This window comes from Pimephales promelas, chromosome 19 (assembly GCF_988280905.1).
Source record: "Pimephales promelas chromosome 19, fPimPro1.hap1.1, whole genome shotgun sequence".
In the NCBI taxonomy this organism is placed as follows: Eukaryota; Metazoa; Chordata; class Actinopteri; order Cypriniformes; family Leuciscidae; genus Pimephales; species Pimephales promelas.
Window position 1 is genome coordinate 7644244 of NC_142787.1, and position 20820 is coordinate 7665063.

Below are 20820 nucleotides of genomic sequence, written 5' to 3' on the forward strand. Positions count from 1 at the left end.
CTTGCAGATCTACCAACCTGCTGGGGCTCGTTCTTCGTACCTTGCGCTTAAAACATCTGAGATCAAATGAGACATCCAAGATAATATCATCGTGCTAATCATGATCCGGCTAATTGGGTTCTTCGAACACACCTGTTTATGATTAGTATCGCTGGATTGAGTTACCTGAGATAACTGCGCGTTCTCGCGTTGGCTTAAAAGGGGACATGTATCGATAGCAGAACCAGTGATCAGCAACGCTGCTATTGGCTGTTCAGCATGGCCAAAGAACACGCCCAGTTTTTCTCCCAAGCACAGCAAGCGCTTTTAATGCAAGGTTATGCCGAATTTCAGTCTTTAATTAAAACGCCAGGAACACCTCAAAGTGTGCAAAAGCCAGGAGAGAGTGCTGGCAAAAGTAGAAGACAAATTAAATGAGTTTGTGGTGGCCATGTTAGATGTTTTAAGTCTGGGTTCTCCCAAGGTTTTTTTTCTCCATCCAATCACCTGATGGAGTTTTGGTTCCTTGCCACTGTTGCCTTGCTTTTGGCTTGCTTAGTTGGGGACATTTAATTTTCAACAACATTATTGATCTGTGTTGTATTACTTTCATGTTATCACTGTGAAGCTGCTTTGACACAATCTGTATTGTAAAAAGTGCTATATAAATAAATGTGACTTGACTTTTACATTTTTTGCCTTCTCTGGCCAAAAGCGACTCGTCTCCTGACTTACTGCACGCCCCTGCAGAAGGTGAGCGTTATCTTAAAACCCATCACCGTTAAATACCGTGACGCAAAGGTTTATCGTAGTTTTTGTCCAGATTCAGATTATTTTATTTCATGCCTTCATGTCAGCAGTCAGAGCTATTTTCATGGCAAAAAATTCATTTACAAAAATACAAATCATACAAATACAACAAAAACAAAACAAATATAAACAAGAAGTCATATTATACAATATATTTTTTTAAATTAACATATGATTAAAAATCCAGAACCTTTTCAGGCATAATCTCATTAAATGTGTCCTTCATAAAAGAGCCTTCTGCTTGTGTTAAGTCCAGGACAATCTAATAAAACAATGTGACAGATTGAAAACATACATAAAGTTGGGTCTTCACCTTTAAGCAAAAAAGCATGGGTCAAACTTGTATGACCTATACGGCATCTGGTGTAGACCACTTGGTCAAATCTAGTGTTAAAATTGGTAGAAAGTCTGTTTGTTATTTCCGGATGAGTTTCATACAACTTATTCTTGCACATATTCCACTCTTCTTGCCACTTAATTAAAATATATTGGTTAATAATCGGCCTGATATCTGATGGAGGAATTTGACAATTATTAACTTCCTGATTAAGAGCTTCCTTAGCAGCAGCATCAGCTCGTTCATTTCCTGAAAGTCCAACATGCACTGGAACCCAGCAAAAAAAATAATACTGAAGAACTGATTTTGTAGATTATCCTCTTTGGTTAAGATGCAATCCAATAAAGGGTGATACATTTTTAAAGTATCCATTGCTTGAAGGCAAGATTTAGAGTCTGTAAAAATAACTTTTTTTGTAGAGTATTTTCGATAAAAGTAAAGCATGTGCTTCAGCAGAGAAGATTAAGCATTGCTTTGGAATACGGATTCCATAGCATTGATGTCCAGTCACCATTGCTGCCGTTACACTATTTTCCACCTTCGAACCATATGTACGTGAAAAGGGAATTGGTTTCTTATGTCCAAATATTGCTGTCTATATACATTTGGATGAGTCACTCCTTTTCTCTTCCTTCAATGTACAAACCTTGCACTGGCGAAGTTCTAAATGCTCCCAAGGCAAGTCATAAGCCCTAACGATGTACTGAGTCCAGCATCTGCTTATATGATTTTCTCGCCGAATCATATATTATGCTTCCGTAGTCCAGTCGGGAACCAATTGGTGTTCTATAGAGTCTCAAAAGAACAATGTAATCTGCTCCCCATTTTGTTTTTAGTTTTTGTCCAACTCTTGGGACAAAAACTATGATAAAACCTGTTGAAAAGCATCTTTTGCAGTGCTTATGTTTGGCAGAATCGTTCAGTTTATGATACAAGCGTGAAAATTGGCATGAGCAGTCTCCATGGGTCACTTGACAAGAAAATTGTCCGAGCCACTTGAAATTTCAAGATGGCGGATTCCTGGTTCTGTGGTGCCAAGATGGCTGCTGAGGGCAGGTGTGGTTTGTTGGGCTCCACTCATGCCCTCTGTATTTTACAACTTCTCTTGATGCTATTGTGTGCTTGGACTTACAACTTTAAGGGCAATGTGGCCAACTTAACCAACTGTGAACAAACCAAGTTGCATATGTTTGGACATGGACATTGCACACTGTATTTTATCTGGTCATCAAGAGGCCTGAGTGATAGAAATAATGCCAGCAAGCTAACTTCACGGCAGAGCACAGTGTACGCATCTAAAGTTATACTGGTGCTCATACTTTTGGCTGGGGATATACATCTTAATCCTGGCCCGACCACGTTTGAGCAAAGGGCTAGCGCTGTGGTAGAGGTGGGGCTTGGTACAGGTGCAGCAATGGAGGTGACATCACATCCGCCCACAACAGAACCACACGGAGCGGAGCTGCGGGGACTGTTGGCTCAGAGCCAGGAACCACGGGAGCAGCGCCAAGCCGAACAACGGAATACATCCAATCCTAGCCGCGACAAGACCGGTGAGTCACCCCGTCTGATGGATTCATATCCGTGAACTGTACCGGGAATTGCTATGGCTGCTAATCATGAGGCTATGGTGGCGTGGAATGATAGCGTGGATTTTCAAGCGGGAGACAGTGCTGTGGTTAACGGGAGGCGCGCGGCTTCATGTGGAGGATCCGAGAAGTTGACATTAATGCAGTTAAATAGCTCTGACAGTCACGCTGTACAAAAACAAAAGCAATATCTATTTTTCCAAACCGTTAATCACGCTAGAGTGCTCTGGGACGTTAAGTGTAAACCAAAAGGAATATTAGGTGGACACTTGAACATTTGCAGCCTAATTTCCAAAAGGGATCAGATTTCTGTACTCCTTATGGACTCAAATTTGGATTATCTTTGTCTAACAGAATCCTGGCTTCAAAGTAATATACCAACTAATATGATAGACATTGCTGGACATCAATGCTTCAGAAACGACAGAACTGTTGGCAAAGGAGGAGGAGTTTTAATTTACATAAAATATACATTTAATTGTCATAAAGTTGAATTGAAAACCCCTCTGGAATGTTTAGCTTTGAATGTAATTTTATCACCTACAATGAATTTTAATATTGTTGTTCTTTATAACCCACCTTCACATAACATTACCTTTTATGATGAATTAAGTTTTGGAGCTAAACAACTTGATTCTTATAGAGAGACTGTATGGTATGGTGATTTTAACATTAATTGGTCTGATAAAAGTGGTAAACAAAAATTAAAAACAATCATGACAAAATTTAATTATTTACAAATGATTAAAGGGCCCACTAGGATAACAAGACAGACCAAAACCCTTATTGATATGGCGTTTACTAATAAACCAGAACGTATAACAAGGACGTACAATCTGATAACAGGTCTCTCAGACCACAACATGATTCTGACAGCTAGAAAACTGACTAGAAAGCGGCTACAGTATTTTGGCAAATCTGGTTGTGACATTTATCATTCCTGAAGCTAAAACTGTGCAGTTTGAAAGAGAACTCAATCACTTAAATTGGGAGCAGATCATGGCTATGAATGATGTTGACGAGTGCTGTAATTCAATGATTACAGCTGTCTCAGGAGTAATAGATAAATTTATAAAACAAAAAAGATGTAGCCAGAAAGAAACTACTATACCATGGATAAGTAATGAAATCAGAAAGCTTATGAAGAAGAGAGATTTGGCTCTGAAAAAATCATTGTGCTCAAAAATTAATACTGATCTGTTAACTTACAAAAGTTTAAGAAATAAAGTAGTACTAGAACTACGTAAAGCAAAGGTTTCTTATTATACTCAACTTATAGGTAATGCTAAGGGCAATAATAAATCCATCTGGCGACATTTACATAATCTAACTAATAAAACAAATAAACACAAAGGGATAAAGGAACTTACCATAAATGGAAAGAACATAAATAATAATGCTACTATGGCTAATGAATTGAATTCATATTTTGTGCAATCCGTAGAAGAACTAACAAAAGATTTTGAGTCTATAGGTTTAAACTATCCAACTGGAGTGACGCCTGCTGACTCCTTTAATATTACAGAGGTTCCGGAGACAAAAATTGCAGAAATTATTAATAAATTGTCAAATTCTAAATCAAATGATATCTATATGATGAACAGTTGCTTTTTAAAAAAGTACAGAACTGTGTTAGTTAAGCCACTGACACATCTTGTTAACCTGTCTATAAGAACGTGTACATTTCCATTAGCATGGAAAAAAGCAGTCATTGTGCCAGTATTTAAATCAGGAAGTCAGAACTCTATGTGTAACTATCGTCCCATATCTATTTTACCTGTTTTATCTAAAGTAATTGAGAAAGTTGTAGCAGCACAATTGGTTGATCATTTAGAAGCCAGTCAATTTCTCCACCCAAAGAAGTTTGGTTTTAGATCCGGTTATTCAACTGAAATCGCAAACTGTTGCTTTGTTGAAAATGTGAAAAAATCCCTGGATAGGGGTGATGTGGTGGGAGCTGTATTTCTTGACCTTAAAAAGGCATTCGATACAATCAACCATAACTTACTTTTAACTAAAATGTCTTTTAATTTTTCCATTGAGGCAGTACAATGGTTTGCGTCCTATCTTCAGGCGAGAGTACAGTGTATTAAAGTTGCCCAGGAAAAGTCATCACTCTTGAACATCAAACTGGGCATACAACAGGGCTCCATACTAGGTCCTTTGCTGTTCAGTCTTTTAATAAATGACTTGCCATTGAAATGTGCAGGTGCCAGCATCCAGCTCTATGCTGATGATGCGGTGCTTTATGCACCTGCTAAGTCACCAGAGCTGGCTGCTGATGCCAGTCCCTCCAGGATTTCGCGATGTCGCGATCGCAACTATTAACGCAACTTCAACAAATCCACGTGAATTCAGTGCGCCTTGCAATTTTAAAAAATCACCGCAACTTTTCTGCAACTTTGACGAATCATCGCGCCGCGGTCTCCTGCAAAGCGTCGTCATACGTCAGCAAACTCACTTGTTTTGTTCAGAAGACGCAGCAGATGTGGACTGCCAACGTCTCACATTTAGGCTACCTACAAAAATAACAGAAAAGGCCAATGTTGCCAACTTAGTCTTTGTCGCTATATTTAGTGATATAAAAAAGCGACTAAAGACAAAACTAGCGGCTTTTTGGACAAACCCCAGTAACCAAATGTTGCCAGCACAATCCTGCGAGCGCGAGGTTTGCTTTCTCCCTGCCGTCACACCTCTCTCTGCGTCCCTGTTCAGTGAACGGCTGCAGTAGAGGAGCAGCACGGCCAGTAGCGGTTCTAGGCACGGGCGAACCGGGCAGTCGCCCGGGGCGGCATCTCTTCATGTCACATGGGGGGCGGCACGAGCAGTTAAAAAAAAATCCTCTGTCCCGCGAAGGTTTTCTATTTTTTATCATTTCAATTCAATTATTGGCAATGGCGCCCTGCTTGCTGAGAAGGTGCCGTGCGCAGAATATCAAGGGGGTCTCTTGATTAGTTCACGTATCGCGTCTTTTGCGCGCTTGAGGTCGTTATTTCAAATAGGCGATTAGGCGCACGGGAAGCGCGCTCATTATGCGCTCGCAGGAGGCGCGCTCATAATCTTTTCAGTATGGGAGTGCACGGCAGCTGACAGACGCGAATGAGCAGTGTTGTTTCCACGGACTTATCACTTATCTGCTTCTCTTTTGTTTTATATTTAAAGAATTTAGTTTGACCATTTTATTTTCCTTTCTTTTCTTGTGTTTATCACTTGTAATAGGCTACTCACTATCACAGTGCATTAGTTCACCCAGTTCCCGAACTCTCTCAATTCAGAAAATTCTATTGTCTGACAAAAAAAAAAAAAATTAAGCTTTATTGGATATGCGGCTATATTATATTATATTAGCTATATTAAAATACATTATCAAACATTTGGTTTTTCACTTTAGTGGCTATTCCTAAAACTGTATTTTGCACTTTATTAGTATTGGCATCTTTCAACATAAATGCTGCTTAATGTTTGTGAGGTTCTGCACATTGACTTTTTTGCAGGTGCAGATCTTGTTTAAAAAAAAAAAAAAAAAAACTTAGTTTGTTAGGTTTTGCTGTGTCTTCAAATCGTTTGTTTTGCCTTTCATGGTTACTAATGGTTAGTTAGTTTGTTCGTGTGTTACAAAGTGTGTGACTTTGTCTCTTTAGTCAATTCTGGACTACAATAGAGCAGATGCAGATGATGAACAGTGTTTTCTGTGGGACATAATAAGTCCCTTTGGGGTGGACTTTGGACTTTTCTCTCTTAGTAAACCTATAACATGCACAAAAAATATAACAACACAATAAAGGAAAGGGGAAAGCCAAAAAGCGTAATATGGGCATTTTAAGTTAAAAATCTATCCATCTTTGCCGTTTTAACCTATAAAAACATGCAGAAGAACATCGCAACTTTTATCGCAACTTTTTAAAAAAGCGGCCACAACATCAGGCATTTTAGGCCGCAACAATCACAAAAAAGGCCCGCGAAATCCTGGAGGGACTGTGATGCACTGTCTGGCTGATGTCAGTCAGTGGCTCAATCAAAATCAGTTGGTGCTAAATTTTACAAAAACAGTCTCCATGTGTTTTTGTATTAAGAAACTCGATCTAAGTGAAAGATTTAAAAATGGTTTACAAAATGGAATAATTCAATCTGTTACAGAATTTAAATATCTTGGATTGGTCATAGATCCTCAACTTACATTTGGTAAACATATAAAGAAAATCTCTAAAACAATAAAAAGTAATCTTAACTGTTTTAAATTAATCAGAAATTACATACCCAACCAGGCAGCCCTGCTGTACATGCATGCTATGATTTTTTCGCATATTTCATACTGCATGACAGTTTGGGCGCAAGCAGCTCCAACTGCAATAAAACACATTGGTTCACTTTACAATCAAACAATAAAAATTATGGATAAAAAGCCAATCCGTTACCATCACTGTTACATCCTCAAAAAATATAATATATTAAGCTTTGAAAGCTTCAGTAATTTATGTTTTTTAAAATTAATTTTCAAGTGCATTAATAATTTAGCACCCGAGCCGCTTAGTAAATTTGTTCAGGTACAGAACAGCAAAAGAGCTACCAGAAGCAGCACAAATCATAACTGTACAATACCATACTGTAGGACAAGCTTTGCACAGACAGCCTTTTCTGTTAAGAGCGCTAGACTCTGGAATTCATTACCAACGGACATTAAGGTCATATCTGACTTGAAAAAGTTCACTTCAAGGATTAAATTGTGGCTAAAGGCAAACCAAAACTGTAACCATTTTTAACAATTGTTACTTTTCTGGTTGTGTGTGTGTTTGAAGAAATGGGATTGTTTTATATTTGTATGTATTTTTTTTTTATATATGTATTTAGAAATGCCCAACCAGGGACAGGAGTTGTAAATTAGCATTAGCTATAAACTCTATATGCTGCGCATCAGTTACAGGCTCTGTATTGTGACTATGTTTGACTGTATGGTCCCTGTTAAATAAATAAATAAATAAATAAATAAAAAATAAAAAATTTTCAAGATGGCCGACACCTTAGTGGAGCAGTTAAGTGAAATAGTGGTTTATTTGGTGATACAAGCATGAAAATTGGCATGAGCAGTCTCTGATGGTCACTAGACAATAAGCCACCCACAGCTACTTGATATTTCAAGATGGCGGCCATTTTTCAAGATGGCCACCACCTAAGTGGGGCAATTAGACTTAAGAAATCATTTAGTTGGTAATACAAGCAAGAAAATTGCCATGCAGCTGTCTCAAAGGGTCATTTGACAAGAAACTGCCCACAGCTACTTGAAATTTCAAGATGGCGGCCTTTTTTTCCAAGATTACCACCATGGAGCAGTTAAGCGATATAATTGTTTAGTTAGTGACATAAGCATGCAAATTGATATGAGCAGTCTCTAAGGGTAGCTTGACAAGAAAACACTCTCAGCCACTTGAAATTTTTATTTTCAAGATGGCCGACCCCTGGATCCTCAAATCAAAGAACAACTTTTAACTCAAAATACAGTAGTATTGATTTGTTGATTATAGATAGATTAGACGAGTGAATATCTGCACTACCAGGGCACACTGGTGATGTATCACGTTTTCTATGCCATCACCTTCATGTAATCGGGTTGGACTAGGTAAGATAGAAGTAAGACAGGTAGAGCATTGATCTTATGAAATAATGGAACATTTCTTGCAATGGCATCATAACCAGTACGACCGTGCTTTCTGTTGAATAAACTCGGATGAATGAGTTTTTCCTTGGTGTCCTGCTGACAAATGAAACATCTGCCCCTGTTAGTTTTCTCAACTGTAATGATGGCTTCTGCCATGTCTGCAGCAAATGTATAGGCAGAGGCCGAGCGTTTATCCTTTTACCACCTTTTACCAAGCACTTTGATGTATGGGATACAACTAAGTTAATGCCTTAACCCTACACTTAGTCCGATCGTTCATCCAATGCCATTATATATCCCGTGCAATTAGGGGTGTAACGGTACATGTATTCGTATTGAACCGTTTCGGTTCGAGGCTTCCGGTTCGGTACGCATACAAACCGAACGGTTGCTTGGATAATTTTTCCTGCCGGCAAAATTCGTGCTGACGCGGCCAACACAATGTTGCGCAACATCAAATGGCAAGCGTAATGAACGCAGAACGAAACTGCGCTACTCGTTATGTGCTTCACGGATCGTTTATCAGTTCGGACCAGCAACATCTGTGCAGCGCGAGCCGATCTCGATCAAGCAACACTGTTAACACACACCGCGCTAAGAGATCCGGTAAAGAAAACATTTGAATTCGCCACTGAGGTAATAGCATCGCTGCGAGATCTAGTCAGTGAGAAGCATTCACATTTCTCCGTTATTTACCGTAGATCTCTATTAGATCAAACAGCGCTGTCATGGAAACCAGGAGAAACATTGTGCCGTGAATGAACTAGTAGCTAATACTTTCGTCCACAGACCAGCAACATTCACCATGGATTTAATATAGTAACACTAACTGGAACCAGTTTGGCTGGAATGGTGAAATGCTTTCAAGTACTTCACACATCTTTTTCCAGCACTTCAAAATTCAAATATTATATAAATAAATATATATTTAAATGTTATTTTTAATGCACTCTCAGAAAAAAAGGTACAAAAGCTGTCACTGGGGCTGTACCTTTTCAAAAGGTACACTTTTGTACCCAAAGGCTGCATTGGTACCTTAGTGGTACATATTAGCACCTAAAATGGACATATTACCACCTGAAAAGGACATATTAGCTCATGAAATTGACATATTAGCACCTAAAATGTACATATTAACACTTAAAATGTACATATTAGTACCTCAAATGTACATATTACCACCTAAAATGGACATATTAGCTCATGAAATTGACATATTACCTCCTGAAATGGACATATTAGCACCTAAAATGTACATATTAACACTTAAATGTACATATTGACACTTAAAATGTACATATTAACACCCAAAATGTACATATTAACACCTAAATGTACTTATTAGCTCATGAAATGGACAAAAGTTTAGCTTTTGAAAAGGTACAGCCCCAGTGACAACTTTTGTACCTTTTTTTTCTGAGTGTGTGATGACCAAAACATTATTTGTTCATCCTTCAAAGATGAGCCCCATTTATAAACCTGAAAGTTTCAAGATCTAGGAAAACTCACACTTATTTAAAAATATTTTTTTCTTTAAACAAATAGGAAATTTCTCTGGCATTTCTTTCTATTTGCTGTATCGAAAACGTACCGAACCGTGACTTTAAAACCGAGGTACGTACCGAACCGTGATTTTTGTGTACCGTTACACCCCTACGTGCAATCGGTACACCATCCGGTTAAAGGGGTCATGAAATGGTTTTTTGTTTTGTTTTATTATGTTCCCTTAGATGCAATTATAGTATTACTATAGTTTTTTTTACAACCCTATGTGTTTGAGTCAGAATCAGATGAAGAATCAGAAGAAAATGAACCATCACGACAACTAAGAATGGATCAGTCCGTGTCCACATGTAAAGTGTGAAACTATTTTGAATTAATGTAATTTGTAACCTGAGGGCTGAGACACTTGAAAATGGGTTATTGTTGCATAATTATCCTATAATTTGCTAACAGTTGAACATTATTTAACTAATTTCAATGAAATTATAGGGTGTACCACGGACAAAATGCATGCACAGGCCATATTTGAAGATGCAGCATTGATATGGCAAAAATGTTAACTGCTCCGCACGACGCTCCGCTGCGTGAAACTTCGGTCTTCTGATCTTTTACCATAGTGTCAATTCGTAATTTATTTTGATTCAGATGCTTTTGATTCACATTCACAGTTTGAAGGCGCGTGCACGCGGCCGGGGCTCTCTGTTCGTTCTTTCAGTAACCCATCAAATAAGGCTTTTGGCTGCATATGCTGCAAATAAACTGCATCCAACTGTTTTCCCTGATGTCTGGATCGTTCAGCAGCATTTTCAAACATGCTGTTTGTCCACAGCCAGGAACAGCACATCTGTATCTTCTTGAGGCAATCTGCATCTGCTGGAGGCGGTCATATGCAAACGACTGGCAGGCTACATACCATGACTTCACTTCATACCATGGATCCACAACGAACTGTATTTAGAGCTTCGTACCGTGACTTCACTTCATACCATGACTTCATACGACTTCACTTCGACTTCACTTCACCTTCATACGAATTCACTTCGTACCGTGACTTCACTTCATACCATGGATCCACAACGAGCTGTATTTAGAGCTCGATTAAATAAACAATTCGTTTATAATGGGGAAGATTATAAAGACAGCATTTGCGATACTAACTTTACAATTAAGTGACATTGAACCCCACTCTGAGTTTAACAGCAGTGATCACCAGTGTGCCCTGGTAGTGCAGATATTCACTTCACTCTTGTCTAATCTATCTATAATCAACACAACTGTATTTTGATGCGTTAAAAGTTGTTCTTTAGAATAATCTTAAACATATAAAATAAAAGACACCAAATCGTCCAGAATGAAAAAAAAAATATTTCTATCGGAAAATTGATTTGAGGATCCAGGGGTCGGCCATCTTGAAAATAGAAATTTCAAGTGGCTGAGAGTGTTTTCTTGTCAAGCAACCCTTAGAGACTGCTCATATCAATTTGCATGCTTATGTCACTAACTAGACAATTATATCGCTTAACTGCTCCATATAGGTGGTGGTAATCTTGAAAAAAAGGCCACCATCTTGAAATTTCAAGTAGCTGTGGGCAGTTTTTTGTCAAATGACCCTTTGAGACAGCTGATGACAATTTTCATGCTTGTATCACCAACTAAATGATTTCTTAAGTCTAATTGTTCCACTAAGGTGTCGGCCATCTTGAAAAATGCCCGCCATCTTGAAATTTCAAGTAGCTGTGTGTGGCTTATTGTCTAGTGACCATCAGAGACTGCTCATGCCAATTTTCATGCTTGTATCACCAAATAAACCACTATATCACTTAACTGCTCCTCTAAGGTGTCGGCTAGGGCTGTCGCGGTAACCGCAATATTGTAGTACCGCGCTTCTGACAAGTCAACCGCAGAGGATTGCACGTAACCGCAGCAACCGCGATATTCACTTTTTTTTTTATAAGGCTATACCCTTCTTGTTTTGAACTTAATGCATGTGTATTGAATGTTAAACAAGTTCATAATGATAACAAGACTGTTTATCATGGTGATGTTTAGCCTACAGGCTTCACACAGACAGTGAATGAAAGAGAGAGAGAGAGATCGGCAGAGCGCATGTAATCTGCGTCTGTCTTTGAAGTCGTGAAAAGCTTGTCGTGTCAAAGGGAAGAGAAATATTTGTCGCATCATCATTAACATTCTCTTCACGGGTATTTTCCCATAAATGCGCGTCAGCAGCAGCGCTGGTCAGCATCCCATAGCACAAGGAAGCCGCGGGGAAATAAAATCAGTGAGTCACGCATTGAATCAATGCTATATGGGTCTCTAATAAGTGAAGCATCAGCTTCAGCGTTGCCCATGCGACGCATTGCTGCTCAGCTGAGCCTTGAAAAGTTGAACCTCAAAGTTAAAAATAATTAACATCTTGTTTCTTTACATCTCTTTTAATGAATCAGCTTTTTCGTTGTACAACGTCTCGTCAAACGTGTTCGTTGAATGAACGGTTCAATGACTCGCTCAAAGTCCGTTGTCATAACAATATGCGCGCTGAGTGAAAGTCTTTCAATGTGCATATACTGTAGACGCTGTTGTTTAGTTTCGGTTACATTGGTTACTGAAAATGTCCTCGTTTTTGTCCACATCGTAAACTTTATTTATATAGCCACAAATACATATAAATTAAATAAATAAATAAATGGCGGTAATACCGCATATCGTGCTATTGAGCCACTCAACATTACCGCAAGGGAAATTCCATAACAGCGACAGCCCTAGTGTCGGCCATCTTGAAAAATGGCCACCATCTTTAAATTTCAAGTAGCTGTGGGTGGCATATTGTCTAGTCACCATCAGAGACTGCTCATGCCAATTTTCATGCTTGTATCACCAAATAAACCACCATATCACTTAACTGCTCCACTAAGGTGTCGGCCATCTTGAAAAATGGCCACCATCTTGAAATTTCAAGTAGCTGTGGGTGGCTTATTGTCTAGTGACCATCAGAGACTGCTCATGCCAATTTTCATGCTTGTATCACCAAATAAACCAGTACATCACTTAACTACTCCACTAAGGTGTCGGCCATCTTGAAAAATGGCCGCCATCTTGAAATTTGAAGTGGCTCGGACAATTTTCTTGTCAAGTGACCCATGGAGACTGCTCATGCCAATTTTCATGCTTGTATCATAAACTGAACGATTATATCACTTAGCCGCTCCACTACCACTCGGTGAGTTTCACGTCTTTGTAAACTAAAGTTGAATGCATTTTATTAAAAAAAGGCAGTGCACCTATGCAACTATTGTGGAGGTGGGGGGATACTAACACAAAAAATGAAAATTCTTGGGCCAGCACTGTGTGTCCAAATTTCAATCTTAACCGTTTTATTTCATCAGAAATTATCTTAAAACAGGGCTTTAAGTGTAAAATTCTGAACTTGTCCTTTAAGAAACCTTTATAATGATCTATAAAATGCACAATGGGCGCCATGTTAGTACTCACAGCAGTTCAGGTAATTGTATCGATCAGGCTGCAACACGTCAATTAATCCACTCCCGAAATACATTAAAGAAAATGGCTGGTGAAGTATTAGAAGAACAGAGTAAATTTTTAAGTTACTTGCACAATGTGCATCCATATACATTAGGGCTGTCAATCTCTATAACACTATTTGAATTTCATTCCTTATTTTATGTAATATTCAAATAATATTTGAATATTGGATGCTCAAATTTATCTTATTATTAATATTTACGACATTACACATTCTTATGGATTGCCAATGCCACTATAGCCTGTAGTTGTTGTTACACGTTCTAACATTTCTACAATAAACATTTAGATCGCTTTCTTATTAAAGGAGAACTCCGTCGCAAAATGAACCTTTAGTCTAATTACACATTGTTACTTAGTCAACCGTTATCTGAGATTTGTTTTCATGATTGCCAAATGTAAATAGTTTCATCTATAAAAACAGTTTAGCCTATAACGCTAGTATATAGGGCATAGAGTAATGACAAATAAAAATCATTTGTTATTACCACTAACGAGGCTCAAAATAGCCCCACAGTAACACGGTGGCATAATAAGGGTCTCTATATTCAAACCGATGCATTGAGAACTTTGTCAGTGTCCATACAGTTTAATAAGAAGATATTTTATACACGCAGTCAATTTCGCGAATACAGGAAGAAGCCATCTTTGAAAAATAGTCTCTACCAGTCGATCTACGAACGCCGATCCAAGTGCGCTGAACTGTGCAGAATCTCATATGGTCCGTTGTTTCCGGAAGAAACACAAACACGAACCATTTTCTTCTCTTCAATATGTACATGTAGCCTACTGTTCGCACTCACCTTATCATCTTATTCACAGCTCACTTTGATCGGCGTTCGAACCGAACCGTGTTCTGCTTGCTTCTATGGGATTTGCCGCTTTGCTTGATGTTATAATCTTGTAGTGCTCTCCCGCGGGAATTTTCCTTACAAATGCTTCACAGAGGCATTATTTATGTCTGTTGGAATGCAGTTGGCTTATATATTAAAACTATGAAAATCACTGAGAAGGATGCTTTCATTTTAAAATACTAATGCGCGCTTTGTAAAGAGTGCTCGTGCATGCAGCCGTGAGCGACTCATTGGTTAAATGTGCATAAACTTGCATGTCAAAATGCTTTTATGACGCGAAATTAATGTAAACATGGAAAGTTCTTAAACCAACAGGACAAACCACATTTACAATTTCAAGAGATATGTGCATTAGTGTGAATGCAGCTCATCATATCTAAACTGGGGGGAAAATCACTCCAGTTCTTGAATGATAAACATTCAGACAGCCTACTTTTAAATACAGAGACAACTCTTTCTTTATTGCTTGCAATGCTTTTTTTGTTTCTCTTTATTTACTAGCTTTTATATTTTGAAGATATATTATTTTATAAAGCCTATTTATAATTCTTAACATTGGTTTAATTAAATGTTTGTTTGTTTTTTAAAGTATGTGTTTTTACACACATAATTAAATACATATTTTAAGTGTTATTAAGATTAATTAATAAAAAAAAGTAGAGCTGCCTAAAGATTCCCATCCCTACTGTACAATGATTTATTGCTTGTCTTTGTCGACTAATACAGAAGGTAAAGAACTTTTTTTTAAATCGCATATTAAATCGCAATCACAATATTGTTTAAAAAAAAAACAAAAAAAACGCTGAGCTTATTGAGATAATTGGTGGTTAATGGCGGTTAGGCTACAACGCTGAATTTGTCTTGTACACAGGAAAATTTTGTCAACCTCAACAATGGCCCTAGCCCATTGAGGCAGCAGAGGGCAGGGCGCGTTCGGTACGCCATGAGAGGTTTTTCAGTTTGGTTTGAATATAGTACTGAGTGTGCAAGCTATCGTTTCTCACAAATCTGTATTTCCAAAAAAGGAGATCATAAGTATTTCTGTGCTGGTGTCACCATTAAATATGGTCACACCGGCATGGTGTCAAGGCACTACAGGCTGAAAAAAAATCAGAGACCCGCAAAATCCTAGTGGGACTGTTTTACAAACCTTTAAAAAGCCCAGACAATAAAGGAGACACAGCGGAGTTGAAAACTTCTTCCTGTTCTGTTGTGGGGTCAAACACATAATCATAGGTGAAAGCCTTGTCATTGCCAACAATGACCTGAAATGGGAAGAAGAAGAAAAAGATTTCATGAATGAACATGACCTTTTGATGCAAAAGTGTGAATGAAATATGCAAAATCTCATGATACACACCTGAGGTTCACCAGGTACAAAATTAAGACAGCACTGACATCCCTCATTTATCTCTTTGGGAACCAGAGGCCGGCATCTCAGCGCAACCCTCACAGGAATGGCTCTCTCATCCTCCTTGGTCATGCTGGAAGAGCAAATATGGCTGAATCACAAATGACAACCCAACTAACATATTGTCTTGCAAAGCCAGTGTGCAAAGAACAAGACCAGATAGATAGTTATTGCCATTGTTCTAATACGGTGTCTAAGAATATGTCTGATCAACCAAAGACACCAAGGAAAGCCTGTTGCACTACACAAGCTTAAAGGGTCAGTTTACCCAAAAATGAAAATTATGTCATTAATGACTCACCCTTATGTCGTTCCAAGCCCGTAAGACCTCCGTTCATCTTCTGAACAGTTTAAGATATTTTAGATTCAGTCCGAGAGCTTTCTGTCCCTCCATTTAAAATGTATGTACAGTATACTGTCCTTGTCCAGAAAGGAAATAAAGAGATCAAAGTAGTCCATGTGACATCAGTGGGTTAGCTAGAACGTTTTGAAGCCTCGAAAGTACTTTTTGGTCCAAAAATAACAAAAACTATGACTTTATTTAGCAGTATTCTCTTCCGGTTCTGTTGCCAGAAATGAAGACTTTTCAATGGAGGGACAGAAAGCTCTCCGAATTAATCTAAAATATCTTAAACTGTGTTCTGAAGATGAACGGAGGTCTTACGGGCTTGGAACGACACGGGCTTGGGTGAGACATTAATGACATAATTTTCATTTTTGGGTGAACTAACCCTTTAAAGTTGTTTAAAATCTAAAATTAAAATATTTATCAGAAAAGCTCTGTAAGGCACACTGACTGGGTAAAAAAAAAAAAAAAACAGGAATTAGGTGAATAACCAAGTCCCCCAAAAATGCACCCTGCAATTTACACTCTTCAATTGCATCATGAAACTACAATTCTTAGCCTGCGTATTAACTAAAACACTTCTGTAGCCTTGTGGTTTGGAGGTGCTTATCCTAATGTGAACTTAAGAACATTAAAAAAAACAAAGATTAAAGCTTGCATTAGAAGTTAAAGTCAACAAAAAGCCACATTTGTGAAACGAGTGCAGCTGATAGTTAATTGCTCATAAAAAAAGGTGAAACCAGTTTTCATAGCCAATTGATAGATGTTGATTTTAGTTTCAAGTAAAGTTACTTAATTTTGTTTCTTTAATCTTTATTTTGCATCTCAAGTAAATGCCTCTTGATTTCAGTAGGCTATGTTTATAGATATTTATTAAAATTAGAAAACAATGCAAAATACTGAATAAGATATTCATTGCAACCTTTAATGTCATCACATTACAAAAGTAAGACTTTATGCTCTGATTTGGACGGGTGAATTAAGACTTAAAGACCTTCTAAAGACAAGCAGAACTCCAACTTAAACTCAAAAGCAGTCTTCAAGAAGAAAAAAAACATTAATGACTAACTTAACTTGTTAGATTATGGTTTTTCCAACAGGCCTAAGTCCTAAACTAGCCTACACTTAAAGCTATTAACGATCCCATGTATCTTTATAAATACTTTCTCCATATAAAAATACATTTGCATTAAACAACACACGAGCAAAATAAGGAGCTGATACAACAAACTGGGATGTGTAAAAACGCATGTCATTACCTTCCGCCCTGTAACGTGACGTTAGTCTGTTGTTATCGGGCACGTAGAGTACAGCGTAGTAAACGTTCCTCTTTACACAAACTTGACAAAAGTTTCAAATAAGAAAGGAAAATGGTTATCTTAATCGCTCTCACGGGATACCGTTATCCTTTGAAAAGACAGACGTCCTTAACAGTTTCTGCCATTCAAATTCGACCACAGCGTTAACATCTCGGAAGAAAGACCCTGCCCGCCACTTTCAAATAACCTGCTCCGCCTCTGCCGTGACCTGTTCAGTTGAGCTCCGCCCATAGACTGTCCTAAAAACCAAAACTCTATCCCGTTTCTCCATGGGGAAATTGATTTTGAACGATAACCTTTAAAAGACAGACTTACTAAAGGCGTCGGTCGGCATTGTTTAAGATTATTTTAAAACAGTCGTGTTTAACAGCGGAATTCCGCGGTAAAAACTACATTACCCATGACGCTGTACAGAAAACTTACACCAATCAGAGTGTCGAATAAGCAACACCCGCCAAAATAACTCTTTAACTCCGCCCTTCCCTTGTGTACTTCTCATAAGGATCAATACTTTTCGTGGGTTTGCATCCAACAGCAAAATCCTTATAGTCCAGGCAAAGTAGCGTTTTACGACAGACTAATTGTAAAATAATTTTTTTTCAGCATAGATCATTTCTATGAGGTGTCCAGAACAACATACTAAAGTCCTAAGAAATCCTAGTTGAGGAAATATGTTTAATTCGCATCAATCCGAGATGTGTGCCAGTAAAGCCTGTTTTATGCTTCTGCGTCGAATCGACGGCGTACCCCCGCAGACCCCTATCCGTCGACGCGAACCCCTCCGCCGTAGCTCGACGTGCACCTCCAAAAATTTGTAACTACGCGTCGAGGCGACGCAGACAGCAAGGGCTTTGATTGGTCAGATTATACATCAATTCAGGAGTGTAGCTTTTCCGATTTGCCCCTCCGGCTATTAGCGCTATTTTTAACATTTGCACCCTCGAACTGATAATTATAATACTCTCATAAAGAAAGTAAATAAAGAATTAATCTAAAAATAAACTTTTTTTATTTCATTGTGAATATATATGTCTATATTCTTTTCTTTCTTTTTTGCTCGCAATAAACTTCAATCAATCAATAAATCAACGTTTGTTTTGAAACACAGTTTGTTGTTTATTTTCAATACAATGTTCAAGGTTACATCATTGATAATACAGTACTAACCAAGTCTGCCACGGGACACATTATCCTGCATAACAGTTCCATGTGGAGACTGAAAAAAATCCTTCAAGTCATTTCGAACAGGTATCGTTATGGCAGCTCGGGTGGAACCTTTATTTTATTGTCTATGGGTGGAACGGGCCCTGGACATCCGTGTTGATTCTGTGGGGATAAAGTTTGTGTCGTCTTGTTATTCAATGTCGATTAGCTCTAGCTGGCAGCTGCAAAAACAACAACATTCCCTCTCTTTCGCTCGCGGCGCACGGAACCAAAGAGATTCGCGAACCCCCCCCCCCCCCCCCCTAGCGTTCTGGCGGCGAAATGCACCGCGATGCACCACAACCTCACGCAGAAGCATAAAACGGCCACGACGCCGTAGCAGTGACGACGTAGCTACGCCGTGGAGTTGACGCAGAAGCATAATGAGGCCTTAAAGGGTAACTAAACACCAAAACAACTTTTTTTAGTTAATGATCTGTAAGAATGGATCGAGCTTCATAAATGCTGTTCATTGATTCGAGTACATTTTTTGACAATTGAGTATAAAGTGTTTTGATTTTCAAATATATGGTGTAAAAACGTCTGAGTGCTGCCCTCTTCAGGTTAAACGGAAAGCTCCTGCAGTAGGGGTACTTGCTGACGTAGCGAACTCTCAGACGCACTCTTGTCACACCCTTGGTGCGAGCTCACCACGCCCTTGGCAGCCCCTGGTATAAAAGCATCTGGTTCCGTCAAAACTACTGTAGCGAGTCAGGAGTTGGATTTATGAGTATTGAAAACGATCAGGATAGCATATAATAGCATCTAGTTAGTTAATCCTCTGGGGTCGACAAACGAGCCAGTGCATTTTGCTGGATTTTTTCATATTTTTTCATATAGCGGCATAATATCAATATGAACATATGCCAGCGTGCGCTATTGAGATCAACTCGACGACATAACTCATCAGATGCCGGTCGCGATGCGGGAGTTAAGACCGCAGTTTGAGCCAGCAGCTCGAATGGATTTGGCCCTGTGTCTACATACAATTCACCCTCATCCACTTCAGGTGAAGGTGAAGGTGAGGGAGAAAAGTCCTCGACTTCAAATGGCCGCTCTGTTGCAAAGGCAGCTACTTGAGTCACTCCAGTCTCGCTCTATTTTAGAGTCTGACAGCAGCTGTCACTCACGGCGGGTCTCAGGTGCATGCCCCCTAGCCCCGCTGGGGTCTGCCCATTTTTTCAGCATTTTTCAAATATTGCTAGTGGGTGGAGTCAGGCTCTGACCAGGGGTTTAGTTACCCTTTAAGGCCAGACAACAATCCACCCCAATGGGGCTATTTTTTTCCTTTACTCCTATCAAAATAAAACTTTATACAATGAAAGTATCCATGAAAAGAAACAAATTTTGTATCACAAGTTTCTTTGAAAATGAATTTTATTATGCAAATGAGCTATACACTAATCAAATATGCCCAAAATACACCCAAATAGGCTTAATTTTTTCCTTTATTCCTACCACAATAAAACTTTACACAATGAAAGTACAAGAAAAGTAAAACATTTTGTATTAGAAGTTTCTTTGATAATGAATTTGAATATGCAAATGAGCAATTTACTAATCGAATATGCCCAAAATACACCCGGGCTTATTTTTTTTTTCCTTTACTCCTATAAAACTCACATTTAAACCTCACAGAACAATGACAGTGAAAGTATACATGAAAAGTAACCTTTTTGTTTTACAAGTTATCTTGTAAAACAAAAATGTATGAAGTTAGCAGAGCCGGACAGTTTCAGAGTACATTTACTTTAGTACAGTACTTAAGTACAATTTTGAGGGATCTGTACTTTACTTGAGGATCATTTTTGGGGAGTACTCTTGACTTTACTCAAGTACAATTGAGAGGAAAATATTGTACTATTTACTCCACTACATTTCTATCCATAACCTTGAGCACCCATTACTACTTCTAAAAAAATATGAAAATAAGGAAAATCTCGGAAACCCTCAATTTGTTGTTTCCCTCTCAAACGTGATTGGATTGTGCAAGCGCCTAGTCTGGCTTACCTCATGCTGTCTTGCCACAGCGTGATTTTATTCACACTGCTAGGCAGCCTGGACACCATGAACCAAATTTTCGCCTGAGCTAGGGAACCAATCACAGAACGGGGAGGGAGTGGCAAAACGATGACGATGTCTATGCGACACAGAAGCAGTTTGTGTATCTCTATGGATCCATCTTGGCAGTGGACGCAAAGTTACCTTTTGATACAGTCTTTGTGTATACATACATACTGTAAAACTTAAAATAATAGCCTGGGCTCTTATTT

At 38.6% G+C, this 20820-nt stretch overlaps 1 protein-coding gene across 1 annotated transcript in view; it reads right to left on the reverse strand.

Moving 5' to 3' along the window:
- kif4 (kinesin family member 4) overlaps positions 1 to 17704 on the reverse strand; it is a 148334-nt gene extending 130630 nt beyond the window's left edge. The window contains exons 1-3 of the mRNA XM_039650266.2: positions 17285 to 17704; positions 15629 to 15752; positions 15419 to 15533 (exon numbers count right to left, since the gene is read on the reverse strand). Of these exons, the coding sequence (XP_039506200.1) occupies positions 15419 to 15533; positions 15629 to 15751 (238 nt within the window). The 5' untranslated portion in view covers position 15752; positions 17285 to 17704. The remainder of the gene's footprint in view (positions 1 to 15418; positions 15534 to 15628; positions 15753 to 17284) is intronic.
- Positions 17705 to 20820: the final 3116 nt, after the last annotated feature.